Source organism: Rhincodon typus, chromosome 5 (assembly GCF_021869965.1).
Source record: "Rhincodon typus isolate 14 chromosome 5, sRhiTyp1.1, whole genome shotgun sequence".
Classification (NCBI taxonomy): Eukaryota; Metazoa; Chordata; class Chondrichthyes; order Orectolobiformes; family Rhincodontidae; genus Rhincodon; species Rhincodon typus.
The window spans coordinates 56,002,625-56,024,579 of NC_063336.1; the positions used below are offsets into that span (position 1 = coordinate 56,002,625).

Sequence of the window (21,955 nt, forward strand, 5' to 3'; positions counted from 1 at the left end):
TCAGCAATTTAAGCAAAGGAATTCAAGAAGTTGAATTATTCGTGTTAATTTTTTAAAAATTAACAAGTTAAAAAATAACTGCACAAATGTAGAACGTGATTTTAAGAACATGAAGTTAATTTTCTAACTTCACACTTGGCTATGCCTACCCAAAGCAACATATTTTAAAATCAAAGGCAAAAAAAACGGGATTTAAGTTCAATTCCAATTTACAAAGCATCTTTCACTCCATCTCTAGCATGCTATGAAACTTGATTTTCCAACAGTAAGAATCCTAACAATCCCAAAAGATAGGAACAAAAACAAAGTTGCTGCTAAAGGTCAGCAGGTCTGGCAGCATCTGTGAAGGAGAAAACAGTGTTAATGTTTCAGGTCTGGTGACCCTTCCTCAGAACTGATGGTGGCTCCAAAGACAGGTCTATCAAAAATCAGTGGTTGCCAGCACAAAAGTGTGCATGTTAGAAGCTATGGTGTTCAGTGGAAATGGAAGCAGGACACTATAGAAGTGGGCCATGTTCTGATTCAAAACAGCAACCATTGCCGTGGTAACTTTGAGAACATTTATCTTTAAAGTGGCCAGCATTAAAAGAGAACTGGGACCCAGAATAGGGCAGGGTTTAGTTGGTTAATCACATTTATTACTACTCAGTCCATTTTTTGCCCAACCTTTCATATTTTCAGATTAAATGAAACTGTTTCACTGCTGCTGGCCCTGTTCCTGATAGGCTGCAAGTGGTCACATCAGCTTCAGAATCAGAAGGCAAGCTCATCTGAGCTCCTACTGACCTCAAATTATTACGGAAAATGACTTCACTTTCCGGTCTATACTTTTTCCCCGAGCCTCCCCATACTCTGCCCTCCCACCAGAATCCTACACGCAGGAAAACTGTCAGAGTCAATAAGGGAGCTGGCAAATTTTCATTCAGGCTGTCACATCAATTTTTCTTTGTGTTCCACCTCCATTCCATCCTGATTTAGGATGGGAAAAATCTAACCATTAAAGTGTTCCACATTTTTCTGACCATAGACAACTGGTCTCAATGCAAATGAGCAAGCAAGACCACAAAAAAGAAGTTGAAAATTGAACGATTATTCCATATGGTTGATTTATTTGGAAACCCAATAAATGACATTGAAGATATAATTTTAGATTTCTGTGTTGCACTCATTAAACTTCTAAAGTGCCTTCATATCAATCTTCAGTTTTAATTTTTCCCCTTTTCTTACATGTTAAATAAAGAATTAATTTTCATAAAATATTGCATTTCAAATACTTAGGGTGTCCGCAAACTTGCAAAGAACTGCATTACATTTTTAAAAATTATTCTTCAGCATAACCATGGTAAATTTATTGTCTTGGAAATACTGTAACAGAGCACCTTCATAAATTTTATTCATGATTACAAATCCTATTATCTTGTACATCTGCAAATTACTTTCAATAAACTAACATGCATATGCTGTAAACAACTTATAAACATCAAACTTCTAATCATTCAAATTACAGCAATCACGAGTGATGTTTGCTTTCTATCAAATTACTTCCCGCTCATGCGCACACGCACAGTCTACAAGCACAATATTTCATGCACAGACTGTATGTTTAACAGACTAAACTCAATTGTTTTCATTTCAGAAGCTTAGTATGGAGTTGAGCTTATAAGGCACACTGCTTGATGCATAACAATATACGAAAACTCCATATCTTCTATTCATTTTTCACTGTGTAACTTCAACTTCAAACAACAGGAAAAAGAAAAATAATTAGTGCCATATATTAGCCTCAAATAATACTGGACTACAATTCTTCCTAATGAAGAGACAACTTAAAAACCATTAATCCTTCTTTAACCAAAATCTCGAATGAAAATACATCAAATTCAACCACACATTAAACAACCTATTTAATTGCCGTCTAATCTTAGATGTTGAGAAAAGTTAAGAAATATGGCAACAGTAGCAAAGTCACATAAAAATGGGAATGGTGGACATTGTTACTTGGACAAAACAGAAAATCTTTTGAATAAAGTGAAAAGGAGAAATAGGTGCACACAAAACTGCCTTTTCCCATGCAGTGCTCATGTAAAGCTTTTTATCACAAAAAAATCATAAGATAAATAAATATCCTCTTTTGTAACTTATGGGATTGTATGACATTTCAAAAGAAAAATATGCACTGAAACATATTATTTCTTCATATGCTGGGCACTACCTTAAGGATTACATTTCACAATTTTAAATCTATATATAACTAGGTTGGATCTTTTCTGTAAGTTAATATAGTTCATGTGATGAGAAATAAGCGCAATTCAAATAATGCAAACATGCAATAATCACACACAAACATACATATCGCATACATATGTATGTATATGTACTACAGGCAAAATGAATCTCCATTATTTTTACAGCCAATTTTAAAACTTTATACATTTTAAAACAAACATTACTTTTCTAAGATAGAATAGGTATTTAGAGAAATTATATTTGAAATGAATAGATCGAGCAATGCCAGCATGCCACACCTACAGGTCAGGTATCAGGCAAGATGAAAATTGCATCTCACTTACATTACTGATAGATTTTTCTAAAGCTTCACCTAGAAAGTGCCGCTATGAAAAAGATCACAAAAATTAAAAAATCAGGATCTAATTCTGAAACTAACAAACACAATTTGGAGTAAAAATGGAAAGAAAACACCATTGTCTATTAGGAATGGTGTGATAATGTCACAGAGTAAGAAAAAAGGTAAGATAATGATGTTTTCAATATTCGTACATTCAGGTTGAATTTGTTACAAACTGTAACAACTGTTTATGGTTGTCCAAGTATTTTGTTTACACAAGACCGAAATAGTGTAAAAAGCAAAATTCACATCAAAAGTTTTTTTTAAGAATAAAATGGTTCTGTTACATTAGGTTTTGATTTTGATGTTTGATCTACACAATGTGTGAAAGTGTGCACTGCAAAAATATTTAGAATATATGTTTAACAGTAACAATGAAAACAATGCTGCAAAAAATTCTGCTCTCTGTATTCAACATTCATTTTGATTTGGAATGGCTTAGGGGAAGTGCATGATTAAAACAAAGGATAATCTTTATGTCTTCTATGCATTTTTAGCGGTAAGTGTTTGCAGATTGTAGAACATGCAGTTTGAAGCTCCTTCTGCATTATACAATCAATTAATCATAATGCAGTCTCAAAAGTGTACCGTTTTCAAAGAAATATCTCCATTTTCACACCCAATTACTTGTAGGCAGTTTAGTTAATGGCTAAGTTATGAAACTGCTCCGATTCACTTTACTTCATACCTTGCGTACAAAGCTTAGTACAAAAATCTGAATGTCATTTTTTTGAAAGAGGTGAAACTATGCTGTTTGAGGAATTTACCTGGCTATCTTTAATGCCTGGCTTTGAGCTATACTTCAACAGCTGTCCCCTCTGAAATAATGGAGTGAGGCAGTGTAATTATTTGGAATGTCTGAGACAGCAGCCTCAGGCATTTTAAACTTGCAATACATCAATACAGCCACAGCATTTTGAAGCTCCCAGAAAGAGAACTGTATGGACAAGTTCCATTATTCATTAGAAAAAAAAGGAAATAAAATTTCAACAAAAACTTGCAAAAAGAATTACAAACAAATTGATTATCTAATCTGTATACTCATATATGCTTCTCCCAACCAGTTAGTTTAGCTTTTGTAGCATGCAAACCTTTGGAAACAAATATTCAGGATAGAATCAGTCGTCACATGGAAAAAGATGCGATGATTTGGAAGAGTCACCATGGAATTCTGAAGTGGAAATCATGTTTAATTAACTTGAAGATTTTTTCTTGAAGAGGTAATAGAAAGGGTTGTTGAGGATAGCACATTTAATAAGTATGCCTGGATTTCCAGAAAGTGTTTGATACAGTGCCTCAGAACAGACTTGTGAGGAAAGTTGTAGGTCATGGTGTAAAAGGAGCAGTGGCAATTTGAATACAAAATTGGCTGAATATAGAAAACAAAGGCTAATGGTCAAGGGATATTTTTCGGGCTTGAGGAAGGTCTGTTGTGGAGTTTCCCGAGGGGGTGGTATTGGGACTGTTGCTTGCCTGATACATATGGATGATTGAGATCTTGTTGTGCATGGAACAATTTCCAAGTTTGCAGATGACATAAAATCTGGAAGAATTGTAAACTGCGAGGAAGACAGTGTGAAACTCCAAAAGGACGTCGACAAGTTGGTGAAGTGGCGGACAGGTGGCAGATGAGGCTCAATAAAGAGAAGTGAGGCGTGAAGCATTTTGGCTGAAAGAATACTGAAAGACAATGACAAAATAGGGGATACGATTCTAAAGGTTGCGCAGAATCAGATGGGCCTAGGTATACATGTGCACAGATCATTGAAAGTGACAGAAGAGGTGGAGAAAGTAGTAAATAAAACAGTGTTAAACAAGATGATATGAAGTAAGGGCAGAGGTAGGCCAGTCAGCCATTGGGTTCGCTCTGCCATTCAATGAGATGATAGCTGATCTGACAGCTCTCAACTCCACATTCCTGCTTTTTCCTCATAATCCTGGATTCCCTTACAATCTAACCCTGGCATGAATATACAGAATGACCCGGTGTCAGCAGCCCTCAGGGGTAAAGAATTACGCAGATTCAAAACCTTCGAAGAGAAGAAATTACTCCTCACCTCTGTCTGAGATTATGTCCTCTGGTTCTCCTCACCCTCAAGTGGAAACAATTTTCCACATCTACCCAGTCAAGTCCCCAAAAAATCTTGTATATTTCAATAAAGTCACCTCTCATTCTTCTATATTCCAAGGAATACTAGTCCAAACACTCACACTTTCCTTATAATGCAATTCCACCATACCTGGTATCAGCCTCATACACCTTCTCTTTTTTGCCTCCAATTTCAGTGTATTTTTCATTGGATAAGGTGTCCAAAATAGTTGACAGTATTCTAGCTGTAGTCTGAATAGTGCCTTGCATAGTTTTAGGTCAAACCTCCCTATTTTTATACTCAGTTTCTTTTTTTGGCTTTATTAGTAGGGCCACAGAGGACAACAGCAAGGAGGTGATGCTGAACTTGTAGAAGACACTTGTTAGACCTCAGCTGGAGTATTACGTAGTGTGGACCACATTATAGGAAAGATGCAAAGCATTGGAGAGAGTGCAGAAGCAATTCACAAGAATAGTTCCAAGTATGAGAAACCTCAAATATGAGGATAGACTGAAGTTGGGTCTGTTCTCCCTGGAGAAAATAAGGCAGAGAGGAGATCTGATTGATGCTTTCAAAGTCATGAACAGGCTGTACAAGGTAAATAGGGTGAAGCTGTTTCCATTTATAAAAAGAAGAAGAATGAAAGGGCATAGATTTACAGTGAAGTGCAAACAAAGCAAGGGTGATGTGACAAAATAAACTTTTTCACGCAGCAATTCGTTAAGGTGACGTACTGCCTGGAAATGTGGTGCAGGCAGGTTCAATTGAGGCATTCAGAAAACAGTGGATGGTCATTTGGAAAGTAGTGGTGTGCAGGAATATGGGAAAAGGCAGGATATTGGCACTAGATAAAAATGCAGGTGCAGGTATGTTAAGCAGAGTGGCCTCCTTGTGTAGTAAATGTATGATTCTGTGATTCTATTGTCACCATTTGCTGCATCAACAAGGTCTTTTTCACAACCACCTTTCAATTCTTGCTAAAATCTGTATCTCCTAGTCCTCTTATAATCAGCAAATGGGAACAGCTTTTCTTTATATTAAAGCAAAATACTGTGGATACAGCAGATCTAAAATAAGAGCAGAAAGTGGAGAAACACAGCAGCTTTGGCAACAGTTCTCAGGTTCTGAGGAAGCGTCACTGGACCCAAAACGTTAACTTTGTTTTATCCTTCATGGATGCTGCCAGACCTGCTGAGCTTTTCCAGCAACTTTGTTTTTGTTCCAGCTGTTCTTTGCCTATCTTAAAATATTTCATTATCAGATACAACTTCATCAAATCTACCCTCAATCTCTTTTACATCAAAACCAAACCCAACATCCTCAACCTAACCCTGTAGTTAAACCCCTGGTCCCTAGCTTGGTAAATCTCTCTTGCATTTCTCAAGGATCTTCACATCCTTCCTGAGCTGGAAATCTGTCAGACCAATAAAACTTTCACCATAGGTCAGATAACACCACTAGGCTATCACTTCCCATTTTCAATCCGTTAATATGTTTCCACAATAACCTTTGATGCGGCACCTGATCAAATGCCTTCTGGAAATCTAAAAACGGTACATCCATCTGTTCACCTTTATCCACGGCTTCCTCAAAGAGGTCCAACAAATTGCTTAAACATGATTTCCTTTACACAAGGGCACAGATCACATCATGGTTTTAAAATTCAACCTAAGATTAAAATATATGAAGGTATAGTAAGTAGACACAGACAACATTTTTGTGGAAAAATAGAATCCCTACAGTGTGGAAGTAGGCTATTCAGCCCATTAAGTCTGCACCAGCCCTCCGAAGAGCACCCCATCCAGATCCACCCCTTATCCCTGTGACTCTGCATTCCCCACAACCAACCCACCTAATCTGCACATTCCTGGACTCTATGGTCAATTTAGCATGGCCAATCCACCTAACCTGCACATCTTCGGAACGTGGGAGGAAACCAGAGCACCCACTGGAAACCCATGCAAACACGGGGAGAATGTGCAAACTCCACACAGACAATCACCCGAGGCTGGAATCAAACCTGGAACTGAGAGGCAGCAGTGCTAACCACTGAGTGACCATACTGTTCTTACATTATATTATCTGAAAAGATAATAGAAAAGAATATATTATCTGAAAAGGTCAATGAAATAAACTTAAGCAGCAGCAAGGTTTGAATGGATGGGCAAAGTTGAGAGCTTAAAAAAGCTTTACTGCATTTGAAACTTCCCTTACTCTTACATCTTAAACATAGAAATGTTTCAAATGTGCTGCTTTAGACAGTAAATCAAATCTTGAACTAAAACAAAATTACATTTAAAAACAATAATTCACTAGAAATTTAACCAAATAGCATCATTAATTATCAAATGAAATTTAATGAAAATAAACACAAAGCAACTTAATGGCCTTGCTGTTATCTACAAGATAGAAGTCAGGTGGTTATAGAACACTTTCCCTGACGATTGCAGCTTCAAAAATCAATCAGGAAGCCCGAAAATATCGATGATAAAGCAGCACGCTTTATTTGGCAACCTATTCACCAGTACATGGTTGTTGAGAGTGTATGCCATCTGGAAAATCTGCTGCAGCAACTCACAAAGGCTCTCTATCTCTCAAATTCACCATCTGTAACACCAAGGAGGACAAGCTGCATCAGAACACCATAATTTGCTAGCCCCCTTCCAAATCACAGACCATCTGTGTTTAAAAACGTATCACTGCTGTTTCACTGTCACCGAGTCAAAATCCCAGAACTGCCTTTCAAACAGCACTGTGAATGTACCTTCACCCCATGCACTGCAAGAAAATAGTTTCTCACCATCTTTTTCAGGGATGGCCTTCTTAGAAGAGTCCACATTCCAGAAATAAGTATAAAAGGGAAGGCTACTCATGCTTACAGGCAAGGGTGTTACACAAAGAATATAGTTACTTGCTACCAGAACACTCCTACCATTGTTACCAATTGCATTATAACCTTGCACAAGCCACTGCTTTCAGAACAGGAAAGGTAAAATGAGAAAAATGTAGAAACATATAAACATATATGACGAAATTAGTTACAACTTTTCAGTGGGATGTTAACCCTTTTTAATGTTCCTAAATTTTTCATGAAGTTCTTTAAAGCAATTTATCTAATCCATTCAAGCAACAAAAAAGCCCCATATTTAAAGAAATGGAGTTTCTTTTGGCTTGAAGTCATTAATGCTCTTTTGCTATTAAAAGAAAATTAAGTATTGATGAAGGAAGGAAAAATAGTTTTGCATAAGCATAAATTAAACTTAGACATTAATGCCTTATTGATAAGAAAACCCAGTCACCTGATTCAGAAGATCTTCCACCTTTTTCTGCCAAACTTCTTTCTCCACACTATTTTCCTGGTCCTTCAGATGGGATAGTTGGGCCAGAGCAGACCGTTTTTCTTCTTCATGTTGTTTTTCTAACTCCTCACACAGTTTTGCTCGCTGCTCCCTAAGATAAATACTTTACTTCAGTAACATAAAATATAAAAAAGGTTGGAAAAATTAATTTGTACATGCAGGCAGAAGAATATTTAGGCAGTGAGTTTTCTCAAATCATCAATAAGGGAGTAGTAAATGTTCAAAACAAAAAATTTAGTTTGTCCAAAGATAATCCCAACTCTTTCAAAAATCTTCCCTTGAGCACATTGTTATGAAATTTGATGGTTTGTCAGAGGTTCATGAAAAACTCATTTAAGATATTTTGAGCGTAATCTCAAACCTCTGTTAACTCTACAGTTGATACATTGCTATATTGAAACCTTACAATGCAACTGCAAAAAAGAAGCAACATAATTTACAACAGAAGCAGAGAGACAAAAATAGATTTTGTTTTACATTCAGGTGATGCACGGAACAACACATGGAGTAGAAAGTAAAGTGTCAAGAAATATTTACACAAACCTTTGCACAGAGAATACTTATAGCAAAAGCTGACAGAATTGTCCCTCTCAACTGAAACTTTGTTTTAGGCTTCAGCACATCAAAACACGCTAGAGAATTGTCAGCATTTATTTTATTTCATGCAGAACTGTGTCACTACTTATGCCGCAAGTATCTTAACCTCTAGGGGTCCACAAAATCAGATACCAGTCTTCAGTGAATTCCATTCACTCCATGACATCAAGAAACAGCTGGGAGCATCGGATATTTCAAAGGCTATGAGCCCTGAAAACATTCCAGCAATGGCACTGAAGAAGTGTGCTCCAGAACTTGCAGTGCTCTTCCAGTACAGCTAAAATGCCGACATCTATCCAGCATTAAATATTGCCCAAGTATATTCAGTAAATAAAAAGGAAATTGTCTTGGGCAAACCACCTTCAGCTGCTTCTTCAATGACTTTCCCTCCATCATAAGGTCAGAAGTGGACATGCTCATTGATGGTTGCATAATGTTCAGTACCATTGGTAACATCTCAGACACTTAAGCAGTCCATATTCAAATGCAGCAAGACTTGGACAATATCCAGACTGGAGCTGAAAAGTAGCACGTAATATTTCCGCCACACATTTGGCAGACAATAAACATCTGCAACATGAGAGAATCTAACCATCATCCCTTGAAATTCAATTGTATTATCATCACCGATTTTTCCGCTATCAAAATCCGGGGGTTACCATTGACCAGAAACTGAACTGGGTTAGCTAGAGTGGAGAAAACAGTTGGTCAGAGGCGAGAAATTCTGCAGCAAGGAATCCAATTCCTCCACAACTGACGCTCAGTTGCTGCAGTTTGTACCATCTACAAGATGCAATGCAAACATTCACCAAGGTTCCTTAGACAGCATTTCCAGTCAGGAGGATAAAAGGGCAGCAAATTCATGGGAATACTACCACCTGCAAGCTCCTCTCCAAGCTACTCACCATTCTGACTTGGAAATCTGTTGCCACTCTGTCAGTCTTGGAACTCCCTTCCTAATAGCATTGTGGGTCTACCTACACCGAGTAAACTGCAGCAGGTTCAAGGGCAGCCCGCCACCACGATCTTGACAGCAACTCGGGAATGACCAGTGACACCAAAACCCCAAGAGTGAATTTTAAAAAAGTCTGTGAAACAGCAACAAGTTAAGGAATGTCATGGAGGCTTAAAACCAATAGCAGCAAAGCCAATTTAAGAGAAGCGTTTGCTTCCAAATTCATCCAAATATTAGCTTTGCATATGGTTCTTATAACAATCTACAGTACCCATCTTATATTTCCTTTCTGATGTACTGTTTGTTTTATGGCTGAAAGCCTACCCAGCAAAACATTTTGCAAACCAATTGCTTTCATTTACAATGAGCCCACATCTCTTAGAAATGTAAATTTTTGAATCCTGACTTCGAATTCATCCTAAACCTATCTCTACACTGCATTTCTAAGCCTCTGTTACAGCTTGCATCTACTTTTCCTATGGCTCTGATCTAATGAATGCTCCTATCTTTCCTACTCCCCTACTTTTTCCCCAACTTACTGCTTGGTATTTAGTACTTTCCAAATAAAAGTAACGATATTCTAAAAATGTTACCTGTTTTCTTAATAAGCATGATTATACATAAAGTGCTAGGTTTTTATTTATGTAATTGTATATGCTAATGAACATTGAAATGTTCAAAAATGTTGTTGTCTGAATGAGATGCACTACAGTCTACTAAAGATGCACTGAAATGCACCCTTATTTGAAATAACAGATACTGCGACTATCTGCAAAATTTTCTTGCAACTGCTTCTGTTTCAAATTGCCTTCAACTTTCATGTGCCAGTAACCAAGGAACTCTCACTTATGTCAGGAATATCATCAAGAAAGACCTTTAAGTAACTCAAAGGCATCAACATAAAACAATTTTTTCTGGTGGTGCATGAATACCCTATCAGAAGACCTCTTTAAAAACTAATCTAGTCAAGCACAAAACCCTGAACAAATTCTCTAAAGCCCTCCTTGTTGTCTTAAAGGTTATTTGAAACATTCTGAAATTAGGTATTATTGCATCAGGGAGTATAAATTTCAATACTTCAGTAGCATCATTAGGAAATTTTATTAAATATGAATTAAAGTAAATTTTATGAATAATGTCAAAGTTAAGGGCAATCTACATGAATGTATATAGTTTTCACAAGATAGATGATCTAAAGGCACAAATAGCACTAAATGCACCAGATACAAGTGCCTTGATGGAAATATGGTTGCATGGTGTTGAGGACGGAGACCTTGATATTCAAGGATATTTGACATCTAAAAAAGACTAACAAGGAGATACAAGGATGTGATGTTGTGCCGATAAAACAAGATAGTTTCATTACATTAGTAAGTGTATTAGTCATCTTGTTAATAAAGTACTTAAGACCAACACTCAAGTACTGCAATCTATCAGGAAGGCTAATGGAATTGTTGAGGTTGGTTGGCTTGCCGAGCCGTTTTGTTGTTCAGTAGACGTTTCGTTACCGTGCTGGGTAACATCCTCAGTGCAGCCTCTGATGAAGCGTTGGTGTGTTTTCCCGCCTGGTTTTTAAACTCTGGGGTCCATTGCGATGGATTGCCTCACTTCTGGGTTTCCTCCATAGTGGAATGTGTATGGGGTCGAGTTCAATGTATTTATTAATAGCCTGCTTCGTGGAGTGCCATGCTGCCAGGAATTCTCGTGCTTGTCTCTGCCTAGCCTGTCCCTTGAGATGAGTGAGTATTGTTCGTGTCTTTTTGTAGCCAGTTGGTGTTCATGTACTCTTGTTGTTAGTTTCCTTCCCGTTTGTCCGATGTAGCGTTTTTTAGTGCTTTTAGTGTTCTCAATCCACATGGACAAGGAGAATTATGAATTCGACTGGGACAACACCAAGAGCCTGGGATCAGGCTAGGCAGAGACAAGCACGAGAATTCCTGGAAGCATGGCACTCCACGAAGCAGGCTATTAATAAACACATTGAACTCGATCCCATACACATTCCACTATGGAGGAAACCCGGAAGTGAGGCAATCCATCGCAACGGACCCCAGAGTTTTGAAAACCAGGTGGGAAAACACACCGACGCTTCATCCGAGGCTGCACTGAGGATGTTACCCAGCACGGTAACGAAACGTCTGCGGAACAATAAAACAGCTCGGTGAGCCAACCAACCTCCACACCCACAAGCCGAGCTACAGATCTACTCCAAAACCTTAGAGGCTAATGGACTGTTTCCTTTCTTGCAAAAGGATTTGAGTACTGGAGTACTGCAGTCTTGCTGAGATTACATCTGGAGTAGTCTATGCAGTTTGGATCTTATCTCAGGAAAGATATTATTGCCAGACTCGGAGTGCAACAAAGGTTCACCAAATTTGTTCCCAAGAAAGATTGGGCAAATTGTGCCTGTATTCGTTAGAGTTTTGAAGAATCAGAGCTGATCTCTATCAGAGGTAGGCAGGATAGATGCAGGTAAGATGTTTCCTCTGTTTGAGGAGTCTAGATCCGGACGGCACAGTTTAAAAATAAGTGGGTTACCATTTAGGTCTTAGACACAGGTCAGAAAGATGCTTTCTCACATCCCAAACTGACATCAAATTGTGGTGCATCAGCACACAGCTGGAGGTTTACTTGCCAATGAAGTACTCAATGAGATTACAACATAATCACAAGTTGTGCAATCAGGCATAAATGAGAAAAGGCAGTTGTATTCACCAAGGAAAGGACATAATTTTAGTAAACAGGTGCCACTATGATGACTGCTGTTAATGTGCCAATTTAGAGTTCAGACCTCATGAGCAGGGTCTGGACTGGTATCAAAGGCTGCCCTTGACTTTTGGTACCAGGATCCCCTGAGTAAAGGTAATCTCCCTTGACTAGACTTAGACCGACTGACAACTGTAACTATTTTCCTGGCAATGAGTCTGTGCAACAGCCATAATATGAGCATGATATCTCTGGCTGGGGGGGAAAGCACAAAAAGGCAAGACAAGGAAGGGATGCATCCAGGTAGGCTCAGTGAGTGAGCACCATGACTGTAAGCAAAGAGCTGGAGATGTAGCTTGATCCGGTCCAAGAAATGGATGTATGACCCTGTGCACACGGTATCCCTGCTGCCGCATTACGATGACAGTTGCCAATGCAGCCCAAGGTGCATGACTGAGGTCCAAACACAACTTGTAAGTAAATCAGAGATGCACCACGAGGGTTCTTAGAGGTTGGCACTCAATTACCCTTTGAAATGGCAGAGCAAGCCACTGGGTTCTATCGATCACTATGAAGTCTCAACAAAGAAATGAAACTGGATGGACCATCTGGCATTGGCCGAGGCACCAGAATACACCACAGCAGAAACAGTCCTGTTGACCCTGAATCATCTTCCCTACAAACATCTGAGGGCTTGTAAATCCTGGAATTCCCTCCCTCACAGCATTGTGAGTCAATCTACAGCAGATGAACTGCAGCGACTCAAGAAGACATCTCACCACCATCTTCTGAAGGGCAACAAGGGATGGGCAATAAATGCTGGCCATCCAGCAGTACCTACGATGCCAGCGATAAATAAAAAAAAACAATTCTAAGGTGTGGTACATAGATGAAAAGTAGGCAAGGCGCTAGAGAACACCAAAGATAACACTGCAGGAGAAGGAAGAGAAGCAGGAGTCGTTGTCACCGACTATATTCTATACATATCTACACTTTGAAATTGAGAGACTTTGTCTCAGGATTCATCGGGAAATTTTTTATTAAAAGGTATGTATCGCTCAGCAAGTAGATTCAAATGTCTGATTTTTGTTAGAGACTTGGAAACAAACTGATAATCAATTTTAAAGTTTTATTTTGAACAAATATAAAAACCATATTTTTCTGTCTTTGTGTTTTTTTTTAAAAAGTTGTGGACTGAAATGAGAAAAGAGTCGTTATAAAAGCAGATGTTGCAAGGACTGTTGCATGGTTTGAAATTAAGGAATTTGATAGTTACGTGCAAACTGTTTGCACAGCTATGGGTTATAGCAATGGTTGCAGATGAACTGCAGCTAAAGGGTAATGTACAAATACAGCTTTGATCAGCAACAAGTAGCAGATTGGTTTGTGGACTTGTGACCAATTCCCAATGGCCAAGGTCTTCTGCCTGCCATGGTGTAATAGGTTCTCAGGAACAACTTGGCACTGTGGACAAGATACGGAGAAGCTATTCAAACCACCAGCCCAGGAACCCCCTCTGCTTTCGGCAAAAAAACAACCGCTTTAAACCTGAAGACCAAGAGTAGCACTCTGATCAGTACAAGAATCACCTCAACACATCCTGTGAACCACTGAACTGCTTGTCCAGTGTTCCCTATTCCAACACCCATGTTTTATTGTTACCTGTTTGGTGTGTATATAAAGTGGAGTTCATACGGGAAATTAGAGTTTAAATTGATAGCATTAAATGTGGACAGTTCACAACTGTTTATCTGCAGCTAGAATCTGTTGTAATAAATAGTAGTTTCCGTTAAGTAAAGAAACCTAGTCTGTGCTTTCTGTCAACTAGAGTCTAGAAGGCAAGTAAACTAGGGAATTTTTGCGTACTTTTTAAAATGTTTTAACTGTTGTGAACTTGCATTGCAGTAGATTATATTCAAAAAGAATATTAGAATTACCTTACAGTTGCTTTCCATTTTTGTTCCAAATCTTTTTCTAATGTTTTCAATTTGAGTTTCTCCTCTTCTTTTGCTTCAGTAAGTCTTGCCTCATAATCCTGTCTTTGTTGTTCCAATTCTCCCTATGGCACACAAAGATGTAATTCTTGTTACTGTAGTAATCATTTAAGAATTACAAAAAGGGCAGTACGACCAAGACAATTTGCAAATTTGATTGTTGGCAGAAGTGTTTTACTCCAATACTTCTGTCTTCCTTCATGAATGACCATATCTTCTACGATCAAAGCCCCAACATCCCTTTGTGGAATGACTGGGATAACTTTCCACAGGGCTATTAATTATCTCTCATCTCTGGGATAATACACACGTCCAGCAATTCTACCATCTATTTTGACAGTTTGAATAGATCCATCTATTTGGATCACCTCAGTTCAACTAGAAGGAAATGATTACAACAGAAAACTACAGCAAAACAGAAAAAAATCTTAAATGAGGCTAATTTTAAGATTTTTAAAAAATATAAAAATCAGTCACTGGGTCAGTAACTGAGTTAACTCAGTCAGCTAGATGATGACCATGGGTACTAACAGGGTAGGGTTCAATTTGGGTGAGGTAGACTTGAGACCAGCCTCCTTGCCTTGCCCCCATACTAAAATTACTGCACGAGCATCCAGCTGGCATTAGAAGTCCATACTGCAAATGGAGGGGTGCATGGTGATCAGGACCGTGATAGTATTTCGGGCTGGAGTGCACCTGGTTGGCAGCCACTCAACAGTAGATATGTATGAAAAGTCACAACCCAAACCGAAATAGTCACATGAAAATTTGCAGTGAGAAAGAAATCTCAAATTCCAATTGGAAAATAAATTTCTGTCATTCCTGATACCATTCCCATGTAGGGATGAAAATTTGGCCCCCTATTTTGTTTTTGAAAGATCCATCTCCCTTAAGCATGCTTGATAAATTGCTAAAACCAAATTAAACACAAAATAAAAAACAATACACTGTTCCTTCAGTCTCAAGAAACCTCAATTACACAGCAGAAAACTCTCTCCAGATTAATTGTACAACAATAAATGAAGTATTAAAACTGCTCAGCTATGGCAAAAGTCTTGTTGTGCAATTCCTTTAGGTTGGCACAATTTCTGTAAGTTGGCACAATCTTTTCTAAGTTACGAGTCTCTACATGAAACATAATAATGAACAAATTCCAGACAGATTTGAGTCAAATCTTGTGATCAATGGATCGATATTTTTGCTTTATATGTGTCGAGAAAAAAAAAGACTCCTTGCCCAGAGGATAGCATTTTTAACCATCAGTCAGTTCTGATGTACCAACTGTTCATAATTATGGGGGGCTGTGTGGACCATTTACCCAAATCTATGAGAGAAACTGCAGTACGTTTAAATATGGAAAAACCAGGTTCAGTGCGCCTTTTTAACAAGAATTTGAAAAATGGAAATATAGGAATTGTTAACTACAATGTAGTCATTAGTACTTGCACAGTAGAAAGGGAATCACTTGTCTCCCTGAGTTTGACCCTGGTAGAATCCAGATCTTTTTGTAGCCTTTCCTGCGCATCCTTCAGGCTGGAAATATGTCCTTCAGCTGAACCTAGGCCTTGTTCACTTTTCTTCACAAGCTCTTGCAAACGGTGCACCTAGTAAAACAGAAAATGCATTCATCATTGACCTAACAAGTATTAATGCTTAGCAAAAGAAATGTCAAAAAAAAAAAGAGCAGTATTCATTAATCCCACGCCTATTTTCTGTCCCTTACTTTGCTGCTGACTTCCTTTCTTATAGGCTTACATGAAATGATCTAAACAATGAAAAAAATGCCACAAGCATACATTTATCACAGATTCCCACTTTATATTCAGATAGACTGTAGGATTTCAGATTTGCTACTGAACACTCAGAGTAGAATTTTCACAGGAATTCTTTGACTGTAACTTTGGTAGATATTTTGCACAGATAGCCACTTTTTCTGTACTGTTAGGATTTCCACCATTCCACGCCCAAGTTATCACAGTGAAGAAGAAACTTCCATCTTTCCTATCTGATAGTTGTTATTCCTTTATTTGATTCAAAAATTACTCTTTTAAATTACATTCCAAGTGAGCACATCGTTTTTTAGAAGATCTCATTATAACCATTTTGAGTTTATTTTCTCTATTACGATCATGATAATTGAAAACTCAATGCCTTTTATCCACCTCATCCCACAACTTTGTACACCATTAGGAATCAGAAATCAACAATTTATACCTTAGCCATATACAAAGACTTAGCATTCACAGCCCTCTACAGTAGAGAATTCTCAAGGTTCATAAGTGATTAAAATAAAAAGTCCCCTCAATTTGGACCTAAGTGGCACTTCCCTTTTTGTTTAAGGCTACCCAACCAGGAGAAACATTTTACCTGCATCTACCCTGTATATCCTTTAAGTATTTCTAAGTTTCAATGAGATCATTTCTCATTCTTCGAAACACTAGAGCATACAGGAGCAGACTACCCAAACTCTCTTCATAGGACAGGCCCGCTATCCTGGGAACAAGTCTGAACCTTTGTCGCATTCTCTTTATGGCAATAATATTTTTCCTGAGATAAAAATACCCAAACTGCACACAGTATTCTGTGTGTGATCTAACTAATCTCCTGTATAACTGACGTAAGCCCATGAGCTAGTAATTCAGAAGATTGTGTGAGATAACTACACAGAAGTTTATTAAACAAACAAACATACAATTTACAGAAACTGTCTTCACAAAATTAATCATTCCAGGAAAAATATGCAAATACAACCTAATTACTAAGAGAATTTACCATACATACTCGTGTAAAAGTCAAATTTTTTACACTATTTTTTAAGGTTAGATTTATGAGGTTGACTTTTACATGGATACTACTTTTGAAGGGCTGAAATTCATGCTACAGTCCAAAATAGCTTATCGTTAGCAGAAGCCCAATTGCACACGAAGGGAGGTTGTCACCTGACTCTGGCCTGATGCATCTTAAACTTTCGAGCCAAATTCTTGCATTTCCCTCCGTTTTCTCTCGTCTACTGTTGTTTTAGTTTTTCAAGCTAACATTTTAAGCTTTTATTTCTGATAAAAAAAAAGTTATCAGACATTTGACTCTCATACAGTCTCACTGATCATTGTAGCCGTGAGAAATTGTCAACAGCTGCACGTCCAATCAATCAGGGATATATCAGGGATATGGTAATTATAGTGAAGTAAATGCATATAGGCTTATCTTATGTAGGAAATGATGGTGTGATAAACTCTGTATCACACTAATTATACTAATTATAGTGCTCGCTTGATCATGAAGTTAAGAAATTGATAGCTCAATGTTTGTGAGAACTTTGGATCAAAACACATAATAGCACAAAAACAAATCACTTCCTCATTGTAACGTTTATGTACAGGATAATTCCTTGATTCACAAATGTTGATCTGTTATCTGAAGATCTAGGGTCGACTTTTACACAAGATATATGGAAAATTCCAGATTTTAAGGCAAAAAATAGGGCGCCAACTTTTACATGAGATCAACTTTTACTTGAGTATATACAGTAGTTTGAAATTCATATATTGTCACAATGAAATATTTTAAGTATGATATGCATTAATTATTTCATAGAATCTCTACAGTGTGGAAACAGGCCCTTCAGCCCAACAAGTCCACACTGAAGCTCAGAGCATCCCACCCAGACCCACCCCACTCTAACCCACCTAATCTACACCTCCCTGAACACTGGGCAATTTAGCATGGCCAATCCACCTAACCTGCACATCTTTGGACTGTGGGAGGAAACCAGAGCACCCAGAGGAAACCCACGCAGACACGGGGAGAATGTGCAAACTCCACACAGACAGTTGCCCAAGGCTGGAATCGAACCCGGGTCCCTGGCGCTGTGAGGCAGCAGTGCTAACCACTGTGCCACCGTGCTGCAGTTGATTAGCTTAATTCCTTGACAAAGACTAATAGTTAGTGAAGTAACTGTCTTCAATAAGAAGAGAATTATCAATGCCAAGCCCCAACAGTCGCACCTTTCGCATAAGAGATGCTAGAATATGTCCAGAGAGTCTAAAATTCCAAGTTGCGTTTTAAACATTTATAGCGTTCCTTGAGGTTGTATAACTAATTTGTGTTCAGTTCAGGTCACCTCCTTATAGGAAGGATGTGGAAACTTTAGAGAGCGTGCAGAGGTGATTTACCAGGATGCTGCCTGGAATGGAGGGCAGGTCTTATGAGGAAAGGTTGAGAGAGCTCAGGCTTATCTGAGAGGTGACTGATCGAGGTGTGCAAGGTGATGAGAGGCATAGATAGAGTGGATAGCCAGAGACCTTTTCCCAGGGCGGAAATGACTATTACGAGGGGGCATAATTTTAAGATGACTGGAGGAAGGTACGGGGAGATGTCAGAGGTAGGTTCTTTACACAGAGAGTGGTGGGTGCGTGGAATGCACTACCGACAGTGGTAGTGGAGGCAGATACATTAGGGACATTCAAGCGACTCTTGGATAGGCACATGGATGATAGTAAAATGTAGGGTAATGCAGGGTAGTTTCATCTGAGAGTAGGATAATAGGTTGGCACAACAGCGTGGGCCAAAGTGCCTGTACTGTGCTGTATTGTTCTATGTTCTAATTTCTTATCTAGGGGAGTACTAACTTATTATCATTTGAGCTCAGCCTCCTTTTTTTACTTAAATAATGTTGCATCCTTTAATTTCTAGGCAAGATCTGTTGAGCTTGATTTCTGAGAAATTGAGTGCAGTGGAAAGCGGCAAGCTTGAACGTGGTCAAATTTCAGTACTCAACTTGCTCTTCCAAGATTTTAATGCAATTCTGGGTTGAGCTAGTTTTACGTAAAAAAAATCAGGTGATTATGGTTTAGAACTAAAATCATCAGGAATCAATATTACATTGTGGTAGTTATTGTGAGAGTTTGCAAAAAAGAAGGGGGTAACATATGAAGTTGAGTGTAACTCTTATCAGAGGTCACCCAAATGGTTCTGAGGTGAGGTAATCCCTGGCTATGGATTGTGAACTGTACTTACATATTTGTTTAGTTCATAGGAAAGTGTCTCTTAATCAAATAACCTCTTATTATGACTGAATTATCTTATATAGATTCCTTCACAGTTCAGATTACCAACACATGCAAATCAGCTAAAAGGCTGAACCACATGAATAAACAGGCCTCATCTACAGATCTACTCCAAAACCTTAGAGGCCTCATCATGCCAAGATATAATTCTTGGGAGGGGATTTTATGGTATAGTGGTAGTGTCCCCACCTCCACACCAGAAGGCCTGGGTTCAAGTTCCAGCTGCGTCAAAGGTGTGCTATAAAACTTCTGAACAAGTGAATTTAAATAAAGATTATGAATCTTTGGATGTTTATGCCCAGATTTTCCAGCTATGATTCTAGCTATGTTTCTTTCATTATTCTGTAAAGCAAAATCTGCACATGCACAAAGATAGAAATTCAGATGTTACTGTGGGTAACACCTTGCTCCTCTGTGGGATGGCCAGTTGCAGTCTCTACCCATGCAATCAGTCTAGAATTAGCAATTTAATATGAATTTCAATTGTTGCACTATTCTTGCAACAAGACTGAATGTGTTAAATGACATTCAAGAGTTTTTAACCATGCATAATTACAATTACTAAACACCTTTCAAGATCCTGGAAAACTGATTTTATAGGTATTGAGTGCCCTGCCCTAAGAGTATTTAGATTTATTTTTAAATCTTTATTTTTCTTTCAAAACTATATATTACAGCTTCTACCTTAACTCACATGTATGTCTTAACGCATCCTTCACTTGCTGCAAAATTATTCAGAAGTGAAATATAATCAGTGCTTTTTGCTTCCAAGTTTATTACCTGAAAATGTTCTAATCTGATTAGATGGCTGGCCTAATGATTTTACAGCTACTGTATACCATAGATACACAACAGATGGCCCTAGATTTAAAGTCACATCAGAACAGAGGAAACCAACACTCCAGAAATTGCTAAACATATTGCAAAGTCAATACGACAACCGTCCCTTCACTGTCAACTGCAAAATCCAGGCCATTAGTACTGCCAGCCTTTTTGTTCATAGTTCTGCCATAGTCACTGCCCTCTTGCCACCAACACATAAAATATATTTGTCACCAATATCTTCTGAATTACAAAGGCATATTTTTCTGGCTCAAAATTATACCCTATGAATCAATCAAGACCTTCCTTCACTCCTTTAAGAACTTTATTGATTAGAAGTTAACAACATACAATTTTACTTTTTGCAATTGTTTCAGAGAAAAGGCTAGAAACTGGCACCTCATGCTTGAAAAGGGTCCTAGGTTGAATAACTATATTTGCAAAGTGCTCTGTGAAGTGAATTGATACTTACAAGGAAACCCCAAAACAGAAAGTTTTCAACACGTTTATGTTATAACAGTGCAAACAATTAGAGGTGTGCATATACGTTTCCATTATATTTATTGACTAAGTCATTGGGAACTTGAAACAAACCAAGCATCAATATCTTTAGCCAATAAGTCATCAAGGAATCTGGATGAGATAATGGTTAGTTTATTTGTTACATATTTATTTGTTAATTTCAAAGCTCAATAAAATAATAATCAAAATGTGAACTCCTCTTGGCTCTACCTTTCCTGTCTCATCCCGTCTTGCCACCATTCCGTTGTGTTCACTTTTGTCCTGCATTTCTCATCCAACCCATCACTACTCTTGGATATAGTAGGAACTGCCGATGCTGGAGTCTGAGATAACAAGGTGTAGAGCTGGATGAACACAGCAGGCCAGGCAGCATCAGAGGAGCAGGAAAGCTGACGTTTCGGGTCTGGACCCTTCTTCAGGAAATTGATGAATTATTTATGAATTGAGTCAGGGAACTGATTGGTGGGATGTTGTTGTCACAGCTTGCCTGGGAATTGGGAACACCATCCGTCACCATCCTGACTGGGAAATATATCTCCGTTCCTTCAACAACGCTGAGTCCAAGTCCTGCAGCTGTTTGAGAAGGTAACGCGCCACCAACTTCTCAAGGAGCAGGCAGAAAATGCTGACCGAGTCGGTGGTACACACGTCCCACTAACAAATAATTAACATAAACCAGAGACAGGAGGCTGGCTTTCCCCAGTGAATCTAACAACCGATGGTTCAGAAGGTCAAAGGCTCAGAACCAGTTCCTCCTGAACGAAAATACTCAAAACCCAAATGGTGCTGGAACGTTGCCAATTTGGAGTGGAGCAATGGGGAAGCCTGGATGTCACAGTTACCTGTTGCGTCTTCATTGACCTGAGCAGGTCTTCTGGAGTGAGTCCGTCCTCATTGAGCACACTCATAGCCGCTGGGCAAGCCCTCCTGAGAGGTATGACCAGATCTTCGTAAACTAGAGAGAAGCAGAGTGGCTGCAGTTAGGCACAAGAGCTCCTCATCAAGATATGGCTCACAGGCAAGCACCTGCTTCCAGCCCTTATAACAGTCAAAGGCAGACTGGAGGCTAAACCAGCAGCTAGCCAAACGTACCTGATAGGGACAGTGTAAAAACAGCTTCACACTATATTTAACCCCGTGTTGTCGCTGCCCTGGGAGTGTTTGATGGGTGGGGGGGAACAGTGTAGAGGAAGCTTTACTCTGTATCTAACCCTGTGC

The 21,955-nt window shown here is 38.6% G+C and overlaps 1 protein-coding gene across 6 annotated transcripts in view; it reads right to left on the bottom strand.

The window, feature by feature from the left end:
* fam184ab (family with sequence similarity 184 member Ab) overlaps positions 1-21,955 on the bottom strand; it is a 173,221-nt gene that overhangs the window by 63,624 nt on the left and 87,642 nt on the right. For all 6 annotated transcript variants that reach the window (XM_020528589.2, XM_048597489.1, XM_020528583.2 and 3 more), the window contains exons 7-9: positions 15,770-15,931; positions 14,271-14,392; positions 8,016-8,166 (exon numbers count right to left, since the gene is read on the bottom strand). In XM_020528589.2, the coding sequence (XP_020384178.1) occupies positions 8,016-8,166; positions 14,271-14,392; positions 15,770-15,931 (435 nt within the window). The remainder of the gene's footprint in view (positions 1-8,015; positions 8,167-14,270; positions 14,393-15,769; positions 15,932-21,955) is intronic.